Genomic DNA, 22,687 nt, shown 5'->3' with positions numbered 1-22,687 from the left:
TTACAAATACTAATTTTATTATAGTTACAATTATCTAACGCCACCTTCATCTGCACTAGATAAATACAAGCCAAAGTTCGTAATTATTCAGATTGAAGTAAAGCAAAATAAATCACCTCAATGCTACCATGTTTTATCTTTATATAACATCAAATGAAAACAAATAAACACAGAAATAAGGCAGAATGAGAACAAGTTGCATTTGGTGGTACTAACGAGGAAACCGGTCCGGTAATGTTTGGAGCCCATCGGGATATCGATATAAAAACCAGACGGCTATTACTTGACTAATTCTGATCTCGTGTTATACTTACCGACCAGTAATTTTATATAATTTTACTTATTATTATGTAGATGTGATAGAAAACGTATGTAATATACGTTTGATATGAAAATAGTTTTAACCATGTTGCGATTTTATTTTTGCAAATGAAAAGAAAACAAAGCTATTTGAGTGCTCAAAGGTTTCGTTTAGTTAATCTGATTTCTTGTGTTTGTATATTTAGTTTTATTGATTAAAATCGATGATTTCTTGGTAGATATTTACATAAGCGTACAAAGTCCGAACTAACGATAGATTTGGGCAATACGAGTAAACAAAATATGAGGTCATGGCGAAAATGTTTTCTGGCAAAACAGTAAATAATATATTTTTTAAATAATCTTTAGTCTATATAAATCAAAATGACAATTTTGATTTACGTAAATTAAAAGCAACCTCTATTTAATAGAAATAAGATGGTTCGCAATAACTCCCTAAACAACTTAGTCAAATGTTTATCGAACCTAGAACTTTACGAAAGTAACTATACGAAACTGCAGTTACATAAATCTGTCTATAGATCGAAACAATGAAAATTGTGTTATATTTGGCACTGCAGTGGAAACATCGACGCATAATTTTAATTTATACTCAGACAGAGGGAGACGGTTTTTACACTGCACAGACTGAACATCTGCCAAGTTCCGTCAGACGGATATTACAGATTATATTTTGTCGATAATTCTGCAGACTGAATCAGTAGGTAAGTTACGTATATGGAAATACATATACATTGCACCGTTTGAGTTGTAATATCGATGTGTAGTTTTTTGTAGGTACTATTTAGCGAGTCGTTTGAAATGTCTCTAAACTACCTACTATTAGGGATATTGCAACCGAAATTTGAAAAGCCAAAGAGAACATTTTGGTCCAGAATTTGAATTCGAGACTTCGGTATCAACAGTCCAATGCTTTGTTAGTAACTGATTAGGCCAATCTTTACATACTCAAGTTATCTAACAAGACTATGTATCTATTATACTGTTCATAAATGCAAGCTAATTTTTAAAATGTATAAATCTCAGCAAACTTTTGATACAACTCAACACTTAATTTCACCTCATATATTAACCAACCGAACGCCGTCGTAAAATGAAGCCCTACAAATGCAGTACCTATCCATAACAAACAAGAAAATTGCATAAAAATGTAACATAATCATGAAAAACTAAACTTAAGTCGTAGAAAAGGCAATTAAACACCGTCTAGACTAGGCTACGTACATGAGGACTAGTGTTCCTACCCTTGGCAAGTACCCGTAGACCGGTCCACGTCCGCCGGTTTTTATTGTCCGATCATTTATTGTATCTATACGTACCTGCGCGCGCCATTACACTATCTCGTAGTTTAAGAGGTAGAATTGTAAAAGTTTAAACTTTACACAAATTGTTGATGGGCGATTTGATTTTGGGACATTAAAGTCTTCTTTATAGTCCATGTGATGCTTTCGACAAAATATGGGAGTAAAACTTTAATTTAATTATAACTTAAGCTTACTTTGTCGAAGTACGCTTTTTAAGAATTAAAAAGACTTTGATTACTTTAAAATTAAATAATGGGAGATTCATTTAGGATTATTAGATTGGAGATTTAAAGAAGAAGCAAGTTATTATGGTGAATATAAAGGTTATAAAACAAGAAAGTTACTATTAAACATAACCCTACTATACCTCTAACGAACCAAATTATAATTTGATTCTGATAACAATCAATTATAATTTTTATTACGAGATTACAATTGCTACACCATACCATATAAGAAGCGTGTAAAAAAGTCGTACTACTTAATCACAAAAACTTTGGCAAAAGCTCAACGACGATTATCAATTAAGTACATACAATACGAAGTTATCAGCCGGCTCTCGGGCTAGCTGCGCGGTCGGTATTCCCCTCCAGAACGCAGTTATTGACCGGGCGAGCTCCCGAAGAGACAGTCGTTTGCGCGCGACTACCAGCCCACACAAACCTAGCCTAGCCTCGACCATGCCAGCACCGTGTGACTCTTGCAAAGGTAAATATTTTATTTATATTATTATTTCTAGTACTATATATATTTTTCTTTATTTTTTAATATAAATTCCACGTGGTTCTGTTTTTGTTTTGCCGGTGTCGGTGTTTTGCGAATGACGCAGTTACGGTGAAGGTTCTCGGGTTTTCTATTTAGATTAATTTGTTTGTTTGTCTTAGTTTTCCGATGAAATTTACTCTGTAAAGCTGTAAAGTGTAACATAGACATACTAACATATTTATACATAGGCTATCCGGTGAATATACTTTCTTTTTAATCGACTATATGTAGCGATAATATGTATTTTCTCTCGTATACATTTACTTTTATGTCGATTTTATTGTACAAAAAATTAATTTTTACTTGAATATAATTTGATTGTAACGTTAAGTTAAATATCCAAGTGTCGGAGCACAATGCACTCATTAAAAGCCTTGAGATTCAATGATAGGGCATCGATGTTACGGGTTATTAATTTAGAAGCCCTTCTGATCAGTGTACCGTAAATACTGCATTTTTGTATAGAAAGGGAATGTGTTTTGTTGTTCATGTTATGAGACATTAAAAGTGGCTTATGTTGGTTTATATTATTAAAGAAAATAATCTCTTTTTCAAATATATGAAGTCTTCGACTCTGTGTGAAAAACAAGTCGTCACCCAAACTAAAAATTTTCGAGTGAAAAAATAAATATTTAATGAGATATTATTATTTTGGTTACAAGTCCGATTCTGTCCTTTCTTTTATCTATTTAACCGGAAAACAATAAAATAATTCTAAAACCTTCCAGTTAAATTGCTTTTATCTAACATTGATCGGATATATTCCTGAAACCAATTAAACAAAAGATCAAAGAAAATTATTTCACGTGTCTAAATTCGCAATGAAACTAGTCATTCTTCATAGGATATTACGTAGCAATTCTAAGCGCATTCTCGGGCTAGGAATTAATTTTCTCGCTCAGTTTCCCACGATAGAACGGTGACCGACTCGGGTTTAACGTACTCTATCTCTTTGTCTGTTATTATTGCAATTTTAACTTTAATTAACTAACTGTTTACTTACTGTGTGCGTAGTTTTAGTATAATTTATTTTGATTTTAATTTGTTATATAGTTTTGTGAGTCAGTATTTCTTGTCGTAGTTCTATTGCATATTAAACTATCGGGTTATTTTTACAGCAGTCTTTATTTTTCCTAGAATTTTTTTCCGATTGTTTTTTAAAAATTGTATTCGAATACTGAATACTGAAATTTTGTTGGCAAAATTAGTAATTAGTTTTACCTGCTATGGGCTAAAAATATGTAGGTATATTTGACAGCTAGATATTATCGCACTCTACGCCGCAGTAATTAGTCAGATTTTTCAGTTTCCACCTGACTGACAAGGCAACCGGTACTGAAATTCTTTGTTACAACGATGAAAACACAGCTTTTTATAACATTTTGGCCCATTTTTGCCGACATTTATACCTATATAATTCTACATCTTGAACTGAGCGTCACGGTTAAGGCAACCATCCGAAGATTCCATACTTTTCTTCGACAACCGTTTTGCAAAGCATTAGTGAGTCGTTCTTATAAAGCTACTAAGAAATTGTTACAACCTAAGCTGACTTTATAACGCTAAGCCAAGTACTTAGCTACCAACTAACGGTCTGCCCTACTGATATTTTACCAACTGGCAAATGTTATGAGCACATGACTTCTTGAAACCTATTATGACTGAACCCCAGCTTATATACAGTTTAAATAAACAGGAACACAACCTATGAAAAGCTTTCGAGAACATTATTCTTCTTAAAAATTGATAATAATGTAGATAGGTACTATATGGCGATGTCTAGTAAATATTTTATCATAATGATTGCACTGTAATTCCAATTTATCACCGGTATCGAGTTTTCACGTGCCATCTGAAGAACGGAGACTGTAAGCTCAAATACAAGCATACATACCTACATAACATCACGCCTTTTTCCCATAGGGGCAGGCAGAGGCCAAAGTTTAATTAGTCACTTATTTACAAAATGTTCTGGCTAAAGGTTTACTTAATCAACGGATTATCTAACTATGAGTGTCTCAAATATACCCTATAGTATATAAATTGATTGTTTCTGTTTCCAGATACGTGCGGGGGCGGCACGGCGGCGTGCGGTACTAACTGCACGTGCGGCCCCAACTGCGCTTGCGGAGATGGCAAGCCCTCCGGTAAGATAACTAACTAAACTATAATTTTATTTAAATTAATTTTATTTCCTGATCCTTGGTCTAGATCGTGACCCCTTTCAAAAGCATCTGAGTTTATTATTTTGCTACCCTATATCAAATGTCAACCGTGCTAAAGTCATGAACTTAGTGTATTTATTGTTAATCTTGTTTGTATTATAATGGAACCTCTCACACATTTCACTCTTAAAAATTATACATACCTCCTGCGTTCGAACTTCCAATCAATATACCTAATCAGTAATCACCATTTCCCATTAAGAATTTAATGATTTTGACTTGATTTTATAAATAACTGTCCTTTTCATGTTGCACTTACTTTGCTCGCCAAAATAATTATATCTTTAAGCATAAACAAACTTTATACTGCTCTTAGTCTTATAATAAAGTACCTCATCGAAAGTACCGTTATTAAAAATATTACAGGTATGTGTTTAATGGCTCGCGTTTTTATGACGCGTGTATGATACAATTATTTTTTTATGACTCCAGTCCTTTGCGCTGTATGTCTTGAGTTCGATTCTCACTCCTATAAAAATATAATATCACAGTAATCTTCGACATAAAATTGAACGAGACAAATATGATTATGAGTATGTTTTTTTTATTATTAAGACTGGGTTTCAGTTCTTGAAAATTGAGCATGATACGTCTAAGAGAAGAGTCAGTAGGACTAAAAGAGGCTAACTTTATTAATTTATTTTATTATCTGTTTCAGGAGCTAAGCCATGCTGCAAAGGAGGCGCCCAAAAGTAAACCCATTTCCCAAAATGTTGCTCTACTTTAAAAAAATATAATCTTTAGTCTATATTAGATATTTACACATAATTATTACTAAAACTATAATGTAGTTGCTCTTCGAATAATAATATATATTATATTTTTTAAGATAGGTAATATTGTGCTGTCATGAAATGAAATTATTATTATAATTATTAATCTAATTAAAAATGATATATTAGCTTGTCTAGGTTTAGATTCATCTTTGCTTGTGTTTAAATAATAAGTGTAGTGAATAATAAATTACATTCAGTGTTTGTGAACTTTGATGTTAATTAAAGGATATTGTCCTAGTACTCGTAATACTCATTAGCTTAGTGTAAATGTATGAGCACGCACACACGCATAATACTTGTATCTGTGTAGTGTATTTAGTAAAGTAAGCAGGTATTCATGTGTTTTATTTCCCTAAATAACCCCTTGTCCGCCACGGTCGGCTATACTCGAAAAATCAGAACGTGCTCACGACGCTTTCGTCGGCAAATGTCGTCAAAAATATAGCGTAAGTATAAAAGATAATTCCCTCTGACATGATAGACCATGGCGGGCGACTTGAGGCGGACTCCATCTATCTTCAGTGTAAACTCGAACCTGGTAAGCGACTACTCAATTTGGAGGTGACTCTTACCCAGCTGTCGGTTGATAAAATTGAGGTTGATGAAGTAGAAATTACTATGTCAGTTTTATTGTTGACAAATAGCAAGAAACTGTCAGTTGAACCAACGAACAAATTACACGTTGCTACTTTAGTAAAACACGACGTTTTTGGTTCCCACACAGAAAAATATATCAGTGTGATGGACAATATTATATCAGGAATACCTTTGCGATTGCAGAAGAAGGATTCAATTTTTTAAGTAAATTGTGGATAAATAAAAAGGCAGGGTTTCATTAAAACATGTTTTATTCCATACGACAATATGTATATGAATACAATAATTATATCATGGAAGCAATGAATGGGACTTGTTGTTTCAAGATTATTATAATTCACTCTTAACCTAACGTATCCTCATTATAGGAATCTTTCTTACAAACTATGCATATACGAGCAATACAAAATACTCATCTAACGATGCAAAATTATAATAAAAAAACTTAAAAACAAATAATAGAATATAAAATGAGTTTTCATTCAAAATTCAGTCCCACATCAAAAATCATATTCCGTTTACCCGACTGCGGCTAGGCCAAGAGGGTAATGCTTCAAGGAAACTGATTGTTGATGTCGTTAAAATACTAATCGTTCACACTCGTTGTACAAAAATGTAAGTAGACTTGATTATATCAATGAAGGAGGCGTTATAAGCAAAATTAATATCTTTATAAAAAGCGTAATACCTACATCTACAAAGTTTGTACAAATAACAGCTTTGATACTCACTACTTTGTAAATCTGTATAATTATATCTTTATAATATATCTTTAACTCCTATATTTCTCAAAATAGTTTAGGTACGCGTACCTAAATTAAAATCAGTATATAATAAACACTTGGATATATTTATATTCTCTTCAATCAACTGCTGAATAAATAGTTATCATTATCTCCATACATCTCGTTATGTCCATACAACAACATTGAAAAATATATTTCTTAACATTACAATAACAGACTGTAACAAATGCACTTTGTTTTCAATTCCACATTTATTCATAAGAATAAAGAAACGTATCTAATTTTTTTTATTAGTAACAAAATTATTATCAACATGGCAACCCTGAACATCTAACAAATAAAAGAATAACATTCACTCTTGTACTTATAGAACTATAATTATAGACATTTTAGTGGCTCTAGAATAATTAAATCAATTTAAAATTAAGATTTTTTTGTATCCCATTTCACGTCCAATCTTACGAAACATTCATTTGAAACTTGCATGTCATTTAGAGCCACTAAAATGCCGTCAAACAATACATCAATCACATTATTATAACGATCACTGAGTAATCACAAAGAACTATCTTAAGGCTTCATGTAGCCGTTAGACCATACGTGCAGGAACACACATTACTTGGCATCCTTACCACTAAAGGAGCAAACTGCTCAATATAAATAAGCCGGAACGGCAATCTATTAGGCACCCGCCGTTAAATGGTTACCACAGAGCTTAAATTGACAGCTGACAAACGTCTTTTAATGGCACCAAAGCATCACAAATAGCAACCATTTGGTTATTGTGACTGGTTAATGGCATCACTTTGTATTTTAACTGGATTTCAATCCAGTCATTTAAGGCTAGACTTCCACCTACGCTGAATCGGCCTCAAATCTTGCAGCGCGCTGCGTTTGGTTGCAAATTACATGAAAAAATCTATCGCGCACGTTAGCGTCAAAGTGAATGTTCCATAGAACATCATGTATGTTCGACCGACGTCAGCGTAAGAGAAAATGAAGCTTAAAACAGCCAGCAGCTGCCGAGAGCGCGGAACACCCATTGTTGGCAGCTGGCGGTGACCTATGGCACGAGTTCCTCTTCGCTGTCGTCATCAGAGTCGTACACAGGCTCGCCGTTACGCATCTGTATCACTGACTTCTTCCTGTGACGCTCTTTGTGGTCTTTCTCGATGTTTCTGTAACTGGAGAAAGAGTTATGATTAAAATAGATTCCTGAAATTCCAACGTATCTACTCTTAAATTCCCACATTTAGCTCTTATAAAAAAAAGTAACCCAGTAGGTTATTTAACATAACCTAAATTGGAAAAGTAGAACAATTATCTAAATTCGATACTATCGAATAGAGAGCATTTGACGTTATGAAATTAGTTATACGTCACATATACGCCTCACAGTACTTTAAAATCAAATTCCGAATTTTATGATACTAGACTGTACTGATAGTGGTTTAAATATCACAACTAGAGCTAGAAAGATACATAAATATAGATAAAAATGTTTCGTACATCATTCAACCAACCTGCCATTGATCAGCGGACGCATAGCGCTCTTCAAACTGGTGAACAGATAGGGGTACAGTCTCTCCTGACTGGCGAGCAGGTCTCTGGCACTCTCTATTGGTTCCGTCAGGGGTTCTGCCAGTGGCTCCTCGAGGGGTTCTTCCAAGGAACGCTGGGATATTATGCCAGAGCACTTATTTGATGAACCACAAGGTTCGGATACTGAACGGTCGAGGTGCGGCATTTCTTTGCTGTAAGAAAGAATAACATTTTATGAGAGAAGTGCAAAAATGGTTTAGCTGATAGTATCTCTGACAGGTCTTTAGATTTACCCGGGATAATAAAAGTAAATTCTACGGTGAAATTTGACTTTTCCATCGATGTGCTCGGTGTGTTCATATTTCGACAGATCAGTACCTCGATTCTCTACCACTATCGACTACCGAAAACCGGCTAGCTATCGAAATTTTGACATTTAGAATGTTCTGTCAAAATGTTTCCTACGACACCCGTCAGAGGCGCTGATCAAATTTTCATAGAAAATTTCTCGATGACAGTTCGGTTGTCGGTAGTCGATAGTAGTACAGAATCGAGGCACCACTGTGACCAAATTCTATCGACAAAACATATTAATTGTGAACTATCAATATGTCATAACAATCTTCTCTTCTCTCACTTATCTATTATACTTGAAAATCGGTTTAAATTGTGCTGAGAATCAAGGACTTTTTAGAACTTGATGTATAATGTATTATGTTTCTTGTAGTAAGCATAGTTAACTAACCCATGATCATCGCTGTGGTCGCTATGTACTGGGCTGGTGCTGACGTCACGCACACGGAAGTCTGGCAGGCTACGTGCACATACGAACGCTTCAAGAGCACGTTCACGCACGTAGATGAATGGTCGAATAATACGAATCTCAGGGTCCCTGGAGAAGAAACATTTCATTAGAGATCAAATTTTCAATAACAACGCAGTTAACAGCGCAATTAATTTGTCTTCGTGGATGGAGGTCTAAGAGTTTTTTTTCATATCACAATATTGATCGATTAATTACTGGTATATCTAAAAAATTATGACGGTTGATAAGCTGAGTAGCGCGAACATCACCTTAAAAAAACATATGCCACGCATCTAAGCTCCTCCCGATATGAGACAGGACCTAAAATACATAATACTTACCAAACTAACGTCTTACTATCTAGGAGCTATCAATAAAAATATTTACTTGAGTCTATAATGTGCTCGCAAGGTAGTCAGTTCTCCAGCATGCAGCACCGCAGCGAGGAAGGCATGCGCGGCGCGGTCGAGCGCCTGCGCCAGCGCGGCCACGCCGTAGCCGTGCGCCGCCGCCGCGCGCACCGCACGCCGCCGCGTGCTGCGGGAACACCAGCGGGTGGGGGATGATGCTGGACATGGTGGCGCTGGGGGAGAGAAAGAGAAACATTAAGAATGCTAAAGATCGTAATAAATTGATTAATCTGCCTAGCCGGGCAGCGAAATCGAACAAGTAAGTCGTATTGGTTTTGTTGTTCGATAAATATTGCCGAACCGAATATGTGTGTAGACTGTGTATATAGTCCTTATATTCCGATTAGTCAAATTATTCTTGTTTAGATTTTTGCAAGTATAGAAAAGATTCAGTTCAGAGTTTATTTTAATCTGTTATAGGTTCACCAATCTTAACACGAACCACATATTTTGTAAGCCACTACAAGAAAATTTAAATCCGGATATGAATAGTAGGTACCTAACCAAGGAAAACTACAAATGGAAGATAAAAACTTACGATCATTATCCTCCTCATCCATTTTGTCTTCATAAATAAACTTGACACCAAGAGTTCTGCAGTATGCCATCAGATGTAGTGGGTCTACTTTGGAGTCCTTCTCGTGCACGAACAGAGCGCCTGAAATAAACCACATACAGTTTAGCACAAATAGAAAACCCAACTCTTAAGAAACTCTTGCAAAAAGAACTGTTTAAAGAATGCTATACTCAATTTTTAAAAAAACATTTGAATTCATGGTGTCTTTGAAACTTGTTTTCAAATGATAAGTGCTACTTACCGATACTGAAGTGAATTCCCTTGGACCTGGCGTAAAACTGGTACTGGTGCATGGTATGAAGCAGAGCCACTGAGCTGCTTCCACCGGACAAACACACGAGCACCTTGTCGCCAGGACGGATCATGTTGAACTCGTGGATTGCCTGTGGAATACAAATATTCATTTAATATTATACGACAATTAATACTACAAAAGTTCCTAAAGAAGGGAAGAATATTTTGTCCAAATTGTCAAGATACAAAAACCCAGTACTTTTCTTGTTTTAACTTCTGATTAAGGTCTACCAAGTGGCAAAGTAGATTTCATAGGTTAGGTACTGCTATTATGTGTACTAAGTATTCAGCTACGCTAATAGCAATATGTTCCCCACGGTCAATACAAGGCACGAGTTTAAATGCTGTACCTCAACAGTGGGTTTCCAGACAGCTCTGGGAGGGCACTGCCAGTTGCCATCATCATCCAGAGTGAAGTCTGTGAGGGAGTTGTCACTGCATGCACTGCTGTCTTCTACCTCCTCGCGCTCTTCCTCCCACTGCGCTTTGAAGGTACGGCACTCGGATTCACTGCAAATAAAAAATATTTACTTTAGCTATATGATTGCGCTGTATGATTTTATTAATAACCGATACAGATTTTGAAATTTACCGTTGTCGTCAATACATACAATAATTATGACATCCAAGGTAGTTTAAATTACATTTCAACTAATAAATTCTTGGCTAGATGAACATTGACCGTGATAATTTTTTTCGTGACAAAACCATTTGCAACAAGCAAGTGGTTTTGGTTATCACGGTCAATGTCAGGATAAACCTTAGACGAGACTGAATCCTTTCCCAGAATCGTAATTATAATGGTCAAAGAATTCGTATTTTGCATTACCCAATTTGTCAGAAAAGTAAAGGTACAGTTTAAACAATATACAGGATCGTCATTATAGTTGGTAAAATGTATGGTAATTCACCTCCTATCAAAGAACCGCTCGTCAAGGCCCGACCGCTGGTCGGTCCCATAGCCGGAGGACCTCGAGCTTCGGTCTGAACAGCTCGAAGAGGCATTGGATGAACGACTGCAGCGCTTTGAGTCCACCACACTCGATGTGCCCCTGGACATTTACATTATATTTACTTTAGTAAGAGGTCAGAATTTTACTTCAGTTAGATGTCAAAATTTTAAATAGTTATGTAGATAGTAGATAGTTTATAGGTGTTAATCACATGTTGTGGTGGACCCATGCATTGCTTTGAAGAGATGAGCAAACTGGAGAAATATCAGGTATTTGTAAGGTACAGATTTGTCCCAAAATATTTTAATGTATGAATGGTATAAATTGTTTATGTAAAACTATCAGGAATGGTAGAATTATTTCACAAGTCGTACACACGTGGAAGACAAAGAAAAATTAAATCATGTAACTTTGAAAATAAATACTTTTTTAACCCGATTATGATACTAAAGTTTTAAATTTTAGGGCGCCTGCAATAAAATATTTTTCTTGGCATTACGTCGCGTTAAAAAGTTATGATTAATGATACTAATAAAATTAAATTCATTGATATTACCTACATGTTCCATATTTTTGATTTTACAGAAATTAAAACGAACATATTTTACACATAACATCATAAAGTCGTATTTAAAATATAATAAATCATTTCAAACGAGTTTTATTAGCTTCCAAAGAAAGAAATAATTTTCAGATAGAGATTTTTTCATGAAAATTTCTATAACAGTATAATCACAAGCTGGATTGATGAAATATTGTTTTCAGTTTTCATGAAATATGAACGTTTAGTTGATATGCTTTGATTTATTGCCAAAATCTCGGAAGCCATGTTGAATTTACATCAACTGCCAACTCTTCGATAGTTCTAGCAAAGTCTAATGAACTTTGGCACATATTTTTAGTGATTGCAGCATTTATTTAAAATGCTGATATGGATTTTGAAGTATCGACAATATTACAAGTGTTGCAATATTTCAATCAGCTGACTCGACAAGCAATAAATAGGGTGCCTGGTAAGTATATTTTATTGGTAAACAAACGTAAATAATAACATACTCTACATAAAATCATTGTTGCTATACAGAAAAGCCTAGGATCCACGACCAAAACTTTGTTAGTAAACAGAGAAAAAGAAAGAAAATAATTCGAAAACAAAACACAACAAATAAGTATCCTCACCTATTTTGTCTGTCTGTATCTTCAGGCATTTGGAAGCCAACTCTGGTAGAGTCAGTAGGCTCGTACCTCTTGGCTTGACGGACATGGTCCCCGGAACAAACCGGTACACCCTCAATGATGTCCGGCACTTCGCTCTTCTCGTGCTTCTGACACACTCGGAGACGACCCTGACCCTTCCTCGACTTGCTCGAAGAATCTGAGGAAGTTCGCCATTTTACTGCAATTTGTGATATTGACAACATTGAATTATAGCTAATCTTAGCCTGCCTTTAAATTATTTCAAGATCTGACAGTCGATTCGAGATATTTCTTCAATAATGTTTATATGTTGTGAAAAACTGGTGACAGTCGGATAAACACCGGAAAATATAAACAGCTGCACCAATTAATATTCATTGACATTGAAATCAGTCGTGTTAACGTGTCGTTTGCACCAAAACGTGCGCTGTTTATTTAATAAAACTATATGATTGAAAGCGTCCGGGAGTGATTTATAAATTAATATAAAATATTGTCTTACCAAAGTCTAAAAATGAGTCCGTTTCTGTGAAAGTCATGTTGATGCCACTGTCTTGTGAACTCACAGAGGGGTTTTGGCACCAGTTCTTCTTTATGCAGCAGTGTCTGCATGTGACGTCATTGCAGCTCACTTCATCATCAGACAATTTATTTGAACTCAGAGATTTAGGAAGAATCGGTGAGTTTTGAGTCGTAACCACTTGTATTATTGTATCAGGTGTAGAAGTTTCACTGGAGTTGAATGAGATACTGTTCGGTCCTGATGCCTCGTGTGAAGGTGTCCCGTGGGCTGACTTTGGAGAATTCCCAGTCGGTGACCGCTTCAAAAAGCGATTGTCTTCTTCGTCGTACTGTGTTGGTAGTATGGGACTAGTTGGACATTTCTTCAGACACTGTGTTGCCTTTTTCAGGTCTAAACCTAATTCTGCTGCAGAACCAATCCTTTGTCTGCCAGGTTTCGGTGGAGAACTCTTTCGGGAACACGATCCATTGTACTCTGGTGAAATCATCTCATCAACTTGACTGACCATCTCACGAATTTCATGCTTCACTTCCGAAGCCATCTCCCTAGACATACCCATTAGATACTCAGCGACGTCTATGACTGATACTGAGTTCTTCTCATTCTGACTAGAAATAGAATTTATACTTAAATTCGACTGTTCCACCGCATCAGAATTCTCAAGGATATCGTCAACTTTAGATATCACTTCACGTATTTCTGACTTTATTTCGGTAGCAATTTCTCTTGTCATTTCCTTGACGTATGCTTGCAGATCTTCTGAAGTCTGAGAATGCAATGAAGTAGTGGGAGATGTTCGTCCGACTTGACTACAATCCGACACGGATGTACTGCTTTGTGTACTGTACACGAATGACTTTCCGGGTGAGATCATTGGGTCGTCTAACGATTGTAAATCCGTTTGACTTCCACAGTTACAAAAGTTTATCTTTTCAATAATATTATTAGGACTGGTTTCTTTCAATCCCAAGTTCATCTTTGTTTTTGCGCTGAGTGGCACTGGAGGGCTGTCGGAACCCAAACTGTAGCATCTCGATCGTACAAGTAAGGGCTGCTTTGTGTGTGGTATCAATCGTAAAGGTGACACAGATTCACCGACCGCAAACTGTACTGGATGTGGCGTCTCTGCATCCTCTTTGTGCGTCTCTCGCAGACTTGATTCTCTCGAGTAGAACTTCTGTTTCTGTTTTAGTCTGAATATTTGGCAGTCGTCTATCGCTGACAGACTGAAGTGTCTGGGGGACGAGCCTAATATAGGCGACGAAGTAATGGAAGACCTTGAAATGTTTAGGCTCTTTCTTGCTCCAGTGTAACCCGAGGGGTCAAATGGCACGATGTGTTTGACATTAGCTGAACGTCCAAGGAGAAGGTCGTGAGCTTCTTTGGGCAACATGAACCATCTGAGATAATCTATGCGAGGATTGAAGCTGACTTCCGGCTCGGCTGTGGAACATTTCATTGCTAGTTTTCTTGCCCTGTTGAACAGGTTCCTAGCTGTTTGCAGACACTCTGTGTATGTTTGAGGGAATATGCCTGGACCTGTAAAAACACAAAATATTAAATTAAATTGAGACCAATACTAATTAGGATCAATAAATCAATAACCCGTTAACTATTTACCAGATACTCTTCTCTCGTGAGCAGTGAGTTTTCCTTCATTGAATCTCACTGAATGCAAAGACTTCCTGTCTCTCAACACAGAGCACGTGTGATGTCTCCATTGTCCAGTCTCAGGGTTGACTACATATTGCGGCAGAATCTTCCAGCCTTCTGTGGCGACCATCTTAAGAGCTTCCAGCACAAAGGCTAGCTCTGCGTCTGACATGAAGAAAGGTAAAGATACTCTACAGAATCCCGGCCTCAAGTGTTCATTGTGAATGGGCACTTCTGGTGCTTTCACATCGCTCAGTTTGCGCACCCGAGCGATCTCTTTTTGTCTGAAACATAAATCACAATGATAAATATCTCCGCATTCATATTTAACGAGCGCGCAAATTATTCGACCTTCAATACAATTCACAGTTTACGTTATGTAAACGTGAAAATGTTTGGAATTCTAAAAATATCGACTGTATTGAATTTGTACAAATCGAACGAATTCTGTCCATATTTAATTAGTCATGCGAAGTTTAAGCGATGCGAATACATTTGATTTCTTTACAATACGATTTCATATTAAACACACGTAAATTCTACACAACATTGAAAACAGTTGCATCAAGTTTCAGCTGAAATGTCTCGTCAATACCTGTATGTTCCAGTAACAGTTATTTTCCCATATATTTCTCTATCAATCGATCGACCTTGTTCACATTGGCCACTCAATCTATACTAATATTATAAAAGTGAAGAGTTTGTTTGTTTGAACGCGCTAATCTCAGAAACTACAGGTCCGACTTCAAAAATTCTTTCAGTGTTAGATAGCCCATTTATCGAGGAAGGCTATAGGCTATATATCATCACGCTACGATCAATAGGAGCAGAGTACCAGTGAAAAATGTTACAAAAACGGGGAACACCCATTCTCTCTTATGTGACGCAAGCGAAGTTGCGTGGGTCAGCTGGTATGTAATAAATACTTACGCTTCGACATCTAGCAGTTTCTCGTACTCCTTCAGCAGTTGGCTGTCTATTCCTAAGACATCGGACCCATAGTTCAGGTTACTGGTCAGACCTCCTCTGGCTTGGATCCCGAAGACATCATTGAGAACTGCACTGACGAAGTTATGATGAAGGAAGGTGCCTCGAGGATGCTTCACCATGAGGGAGAAGATTGGTAGTCTTCTGACGTTCGGAGAGACATTCCCAAGGAGAATTAGTTCCGGAATGTTCTTTATGTGGGAAAGAACTTGTCTGAAACAAAAGAGAGACATGATTAAATTTTGAGTTTTTGTTGTTCTACTGCTGGGAAAGGGCCCCTTCCCGGTATGAGGACTAAGCCTTGAGTCCACCACGCTAGCCGACTGCTGGTTAGGGACTTTGCATACCTACCTTCCAGAACTGTTTTAAAAAACTTTTATTTTCCGCTTTTATTAGAAGCCGGTATTTTACTGCATTCGTAAATAATATTATAACAATTGTTATATTATTAAACCATTAAATTTAAATTAGATGCGACGCTTAAACGTTGGGCATGGTATTTTTAATAATAGATTGTGAATAGTTGGCAATAATGGTATGGCACTAGTCCATACTAAACGATAAATAACGTTAGGAAATAACTAGTTTATTTATGGTTTACGATTTAATACAAAGGTCGTGTTCGACATGAGGACTTGTGCTTTAAATCAATATTATTTCAAGGATTGGTAGATTTATAATCAGCGTTTGTAATTATGATAAATACTTTTAACTATAGATATTTCTTAGTACATGTTCTACTTTTATATTTATTTCATACAAGTGCTCATTAGCTCTATCCCGCGACTCCGTCCATATACTAGACTTATATGGCTCATTGCCCGCATAGTTTTCTTTGCCGACAGAGATCCGAAAATCGAAATGAAAGCTGTCATATGTATTGTCTCGGGTCTCCTCTTATACTAACTATCTTCGTACTAAATTTCATCTAAATTGGTTTCATGATTTAGGCATGAAGAAGCTACAGACATACATAGCCACTTTCACATTAATAATATTATAATAGGAATAGTACACGTGCACTAATGTATAATTAAAAAATACTCAAAGCCTTTTACTACCCCAAGAGCTTGCAGCGATGAAACTGGAAAGCATAAGCACGATAATTAAAGTGCCTTAATTAAAGCACTCGTACCATATAATACGATACAAGTGCACGTACCTCCTACAGCTCCAAAACATAATTGATTGCCGCTTTTAAAATCCGTATTATCTAAAGATTATTTTATATATTTATTTTAGCAATTAAACACATAAATAACATTTAACAAAATTCAGTTAACAAATAACAAAATTATATAACATTTAATAATATTATTAAAATACTTCATTAATTAATAAGTTGTAATAGATTCTATGCTAATTATATCTGCATAAGCCTCCAATTAGCACATAAATTGCCGGGCCAAGGCCCACTGAACGAGGGCCGGAGTAATAAAAGGTGGAAATCAATAAACCTTATGACTTTTATTCGTAATGCCTCCTACACGGCCGGAGGGAGCCGATGCAGATACCTACAGACTAGTACCTACTTCAAATTGCTTGACATTTTCTGGAACCAACAGGAGTTGAAGATAGATATCTAGGTTACGATAAACAATTGTTGAATTGATTGTCTGATAAACAATTGTTGAATTGGAGTTTGTTTGTTTTGATTTATTTCCGAAAGTGATAATTAAATAGGTACTCGATTTTTGTTTACGGCAAAATTAAGAAAGTATCACAATAGTATTTTTATTTAACATTTACACGAATACTTCTCATTTGAAATTTAACAGTCTTCGCATTATTTCGTTTTATATATTTTTTTTAGATTCACAAATTTAGATTATTAAGAATTTTCAAAACGAAAATTACCCAAGTGAGTTTAGTTAACTATTTTTACTAAAAAAATCATTCATATTGCTTTTTGACGTTTTTAAAAATTCTATTCCCTAGTTCCCTTCTTTCCCTATTCAAATGCGATGTTCTTTTTGTTAGCTATGCACTTCCTTTTCTATAAACTTTAGGTACCTACTACCCTATTAACTATAGTAATAACTAACGCTATAAAACTGCAATTGAATCGTAATGCTCTTTGTCGGCATGCTTTGAACATACGGCTAATTAGGCACTAACAGTTAATGATACCCGCAGTGCAATTACTGTCCTACTAACTACTGTTGCAGAATAAAAATGTTAAATTTTCAAACGTTTTACGGCTCCCGAACGTATTTTACCACTGAATTCAAGTAACTACTCTTATACCATATACCTACTGATAATTATGCATTTTTCTCCACTTATTCGTCTGTCCCTATGTCTGTATGTATGTATGTATGCATGCTTAAATCGTTAAAACTACGCAACGGAATTTGATACGTTTTTTTTAATAGATGGAATTATTCAAGAGTAATGGTTATGTGTAAAAGTTGCAAAGGTTTTTCTTTGTAACATAACTGTTTAACCTGGGCGAAGTCTGGGTTAGCCGCTGGTAAATCAATAAAAAAAATACGCATGCAATAATTTGTCAAAATCCACTGGTTATGGAAAAGTGTATTTTATTTAGTATTTGACCTTTAACATGTCATACATAAATCAATGATTTTACGAGTACGTGAATATTTGCTCTCGATAACATTGACACGGTATTGTGTAATCTGCAAATATTAGTTTTAAACCGAAAATTTCCGCTTTGTACTTCATATTGACTATTCTATATATCTATTTTGGTTTAGTTATTATTAGTCTAGTGACTTAACTTAACAAATGTTTAGTTTTTACTAAAATGTGCGCTAAATAGGTTTGATCAGTAATACAAACTTGTTCTTTGCTAATATATTTATAGCCTTTTCAAATTATTGTACAAAAGATGAATTAATAAAATAATACTTTAAACACAATAATAATTCAGTCTTGAAGCGAATCCAAAAAGCAGACGATTTTCTTCCACAATCGACAGTCAGTCAGCCAGTAGCCAGCCAGTTGCCGATACAACTGGCTGGCTATCGAGATATTTTGTATGAAAATCTGATTAGCACACTAATCCAAACTCTAGGATAGTACCAACTGTAGAGAATGGCGCTACAAGTTTAATAAATAAAAAAATATATTAATCAAGAATCTAAAGCCAAAGCAGTTATTTCACATCTTAACATAATATCGTAACAACTTAATTGATGATAAACATCTTAAAATTATTTAAAAGAGACGCAAATTTATTCTCCATCAAAGTTAGAATGCAAAAATGTTCACAAGTTGCACAAAGCCAGCGAGCATGATGTCAATAAGAAGGAAACTGATAAGACCGACACTGAACGGAAGTGGCGAGGAAGTGTCGACGTGACGTGAATGAAAACACCTCCACTACCTGCAGCTACACTAAATATAACACGCCTTGAACTTGCTGACATCGCTGTGAGCTGAATGTTTAATTGATACGATGACGTTAGAACACGAGGACGTTTTTGAAAAGATGTACTTTAAAAAAAATGTGGTATGTTAGATAGGCTTTGTAATGCAGGAAAAAAATGGAGTAGTAGAAGCTATTTATGATATCTTTCTGGCTTACGATACATTTCAATGACTAGGAAATAAGAAGAATAAACAGTTATCCTAAAGTATAGAAGGTACGTGTGTAGTAAGTCTTTACTTATCGAAAAATAAAATAAAGAACTCTATTTAAACGAGAGTATTGTGCTTTTAAAACAGTGCTTCTAAACTGAAATACTGGCAGCACAAACAATACAGCTGATATAAATTGGCAATTTAGAACAGATGCTGAAACGGAGAGTAAAACTACCCGCCGAGAATAACAAAGGGCTCTTCACATAGATCAAAGTTATAAACGAGACATTCACTAAAACCCGGTTAACGCAAAACCCTCGATAAATAACCCGCCATTTTAAAAAACCAGGTTACCAACAAAATGGCTGACGACAAAAGAATTGACAAAACAATTTTTAAATTTTACGACACATGTCCGTTCAAGATGGACGATCATAAAAGAAAGTAATATGAGAAATACACGGGTCATTTATTTGAAGTATTTGACTGTAAATTGTACTGCCAACTTTTGTGGGACCGTCATACTTAAACGTATAAAGTAGGTCATATCTCGTAATAGAATAATGATTCACTATCGCGCATTTATCTTGAGAAATAAGTTAAATCTTTGGAGGAAAACGGGCCGATAAAATAAGCCTTGTTTGAGACGTAGAACTGCTTAAGGCGGTAAGGTAATTGGAATTGTGTAGGAGTATTTCGAACGAGCATTTTAAAGTAAGAAAGAAGTCGTTTGAGACATAAAGTTATAACGCGAGGTAAAAGGGGATAGTTCTAGTGGAGACAACCCCATATCTTGTCTGGAAGTCTGCCAAACATCGCTTAATGCCAAAACTTTAGCCTCCAGAGACACGTTTTATCATTATATCAAGAATCTGCAACTTGCTACAAAAATTCAAGCGTTATAGAAAATAGATTGCTTGTAGAATTACTTTTAAATTGCATACGAAACGAATAGATTCTTATAATACTCTACGCTAATAAAGTTTATCACTTATGTATGCTCTCGTCTCAAATACCTAATCGAAGGCGATAATATAAGAACAAAGTTAATTATTTTGTCCGAAAATTGTCAATAATTTTGCATAATTTAAAAATGAAAAATTGGCTTCAGTCCTGACTGAGTGATTCATATTTCAACTTTTAATACACGAACGCTTCAATGTAGGACGCGGTCGACTGCATTGACGTGTTATTTCCACCCCATTTATATTGTAATCGGGGTAGAACCGAGACGCTTCTTCCACTCATTTAAATAAACCAAACTCTTGGAGATTAGATACTTAGTATGTAATTTAAATCCTTAATATTATATGAAGATTAAGATACCGTGACAGGTAAGTCGTTTCAAATCTCAGTATCGCAGTAGACATTTATAAGTAAAATCTTGTCTAAGAGATATGAAAATTAAGATATAATTTTGTATGTAGGAATTGTAATGGATTTCTTCATTTCATATTAAAAGACAATGTTAGGACAATTTCCAGATCAAAAATCAACTTTGCGATTTTGATACATTCATTCATTTTCCATACATTGTGCTTGCATTCCGTCGAATCGTCCAAATTGTCAGGTAGTTAAAAGTTGTCTAACAATAGAAAATCGACACTAAATCTTAAAGAGAACTAGTCTTTCAAAACTGCACGTGTATTGATTTTATCCATCGTTTTAATTCCTACAAAGTTCATAGGTTTAGATATCGATTTCAAAACGCTTAATAAAGTTTTAGACTAGAACGATTAGCCGAGAGTGAAGGGTCGATGAGCTCGCGTTTCCAATTATAACAGAAAGCCTTGAACTTTGACTGATAGGCTCTCATTATCTTGTTCTGTGATTAAAGTGTAGGTGTACGTCGACGGCTAACTCGATCAGTTTGCTAGTGACATGATTAACGATAGGTTAACACAGTTATAGCGTAGTTTGATTAGTTAGTTACTATTTTTAGTCTTGTGCAGACTGGAAATAATTTCTTCAGGGGCTTGGCTTTCAGGGAGATGTAAAATAACTATATTGATATTGTTTTTTATTTTTCTTGTGTGTTTATAAGCATTTCTTTTGAACAAATGTATTGTTATTATCCAGTTTAACATGAGCCCTTTTTAGGGTGTGCCCAAGTTGTTTTTATATTTATGTGATCAAACCGTGTCTCGCGTTTGACTCTCTGATTGCGTAGAAGCTTGGAACTAGCTAGCTGAAGCACCGAATTTCGTTAAACAAACTTCCAGTAGGCACTGTTAGTGTGTTCTCTATAGTCTTTACGCTGAGCTTTTTAACGTGATTCTAAAGTTACTCGATATTTAATAAAACGTGTGCCAAAATTTTCTTATCGCCTATTTCTCTCTAGTTCACCTCCTCAGAGTAAACAAGTTCAGGAAGTTATGAATTCTCGAATTTCTACAGAAACAACTTTAAAATTTAGTTCTCATAACTTTCGCCAACTTTGGGGAAAGTTATAATAAAATGGACTTTAGTTATATGCAGCATGCAGTAAAATTTAGTAGAGTAATATTATTACAGGAAAATTAGCCCTAGTTTAAAACAAACAACGTATTAACCCAGCCAAATAACGTTCAATTACACCTAACATTCCAAGATTTGTCGCAAACCCCGAATTTAACCCAACACGAGGGTTTCGCCTCAATATTGGTCCGAAACCGCAAACAATTGGCCCACATATGTACATCGATAGCGATGAAACATGGCGCATGGCCTCGGCTAACCAATAAACTAACCATTTACGGTAGACCGGCTACGATTTCGTAGATGTACAACTTTGCTACGTTTCAAGTGCACTAATAAAATTCTGATGCGCTTTGAAAACGACCTTTAGCTAAACGATATTTTTCAGCGTTTTCTTTTAGAGATATTTTTAGATCCAATATGTTGCAAACATTGCCTTGATGGCTTTAGTCATAACGTCGTTAAAATCGTTAGCTATGTAGAGATGGTCCTGCAGAGTATACAATAAGGCAGAAAGCTGCACATTGTGATATATTCACTGTAAAGTGAATTTGCAAAGACGTGAAATTAACGGTAGGAATGAAGTTAATGCTTTATTTTAAAATTACCACTATATATTTTTGTATTTTTCTTTGTAAATATAGCTATAGTTGGATTTTAGGTGTAAATATTTAAAAATAATAATAACCTGACACTATGTAAAATAGAAATACGGTAGGATGAGCAATAAGCGCTCGGATGCGCCCGATTCCTTGTTGCGTTAAAAACAAAGATCATCACAATCAATATCATTTGTTTATATACTACCAATAATATGTCCAAAGCTGGCTCAAATTTGTACTTAGCACAGCACAGCACAGCACAGTTTAGCTCTAGTTCGCTTTCTCAGTTAGTTACCGAAATGCATGGCCAACACAAAATCGATATTTATATCAACGGTTTATTTACTGAGCAGGTTTACTGCCGCCGTTTAGTTGACCGTGAACAGCTCGGACCAATGCTTTTGCAG

The 22,687-nt window shown here is 35.5% G+C and overlaps 1 protein-coding gene across 4 annotated transcripts in view; it reads right to left on the bottom strand.

Moving 5' to 3' along the window:
- Positions 1 to 6,221: 6,221 nt before the first annotated feature.
- The window catches only part of LOC142980661 (uncharacterized), a 119,259-nt gene continuing 102,793 nt past the window's right edge, over positions 6,222 to 22,687 (bottom strand). The window contains exons 6-17 of one of the 4 annotated variants that reach the window (XM_076126171.1): positions 15,619 to 15,888; positions 14,656 to 14,972; positions 13,015 to 14,574; positions 12,495 to 12,711; positions 11,274 to 11,414; positions 10,713 to 10,872; positions 10,310 to 10,451; positions 10,030 to 10,149; positions 9,469 to 9,664; positions 9,022 to 9,168; positions 8,244 to 8,488; positions 6,222 to 7,918 (exon numbers count right to left, since the gene is read on the bottom strand). In XM_076126171.1, the coding sequence (XP_075982286.1) occupies positions 8,245 to 8,488; positions 9,022 to 9,168; positions 9,469 to 9,664; positions 10,030 to 10,149; positions 10,310 to 10,451; positions 10,713 to 10,872; positions 11,274 to 11,414; positions 12,495 to 12,711; positions 13,015 to 14,574; positions 14,656 to 14,972; positions 15,619 to 15,888 (3,514 nt within the window). In that variant the 3' untranslated portion in view covers positions 6,222 to 7,918; position 8,244. The remainder of the gene's footprint in view (positions 7,919 to 8,243; positions 8,489 to 9,021; positions 9,169 to 9,468; positions 9,665 to 10,029; positions 10,150 to 10,309; positions 10,452 to 10,712; positions 10,873 to 11,273; positions 11,415 to 12,494; positions 12,712 to 13,014; positions 14,575 to 14,655; positions 14,973 to 15,618; positions 15,889 to 22,687) is intronic. The other 3 variants (XM_076126169.1, XM_076126170.1, XM_076126172.1) reach the window with 3 other exon arrangements.

This window comes from Anticarsia gemmatalis, chromosome 18 (genome assembly GCF_050436995.1).
Source record: "Anticarsia gemmatalis isolate Benzon Research Colony breed Stoneville strain chromosome 18, ilAntGemm2 primary, whole genome shotgun sequence".
In the NCBI taxonomy this organism is placed as follows: domain Eukaryota; kingdom Metazoa; phylum Arthropoda; class Insecta; order Lepidoptera; family Erebidae; genus Anticarsia; species Anticarsia gemmatalis.
This window is presented reverse-complemented; position numbering and strand designations above follow the sequence as displayed.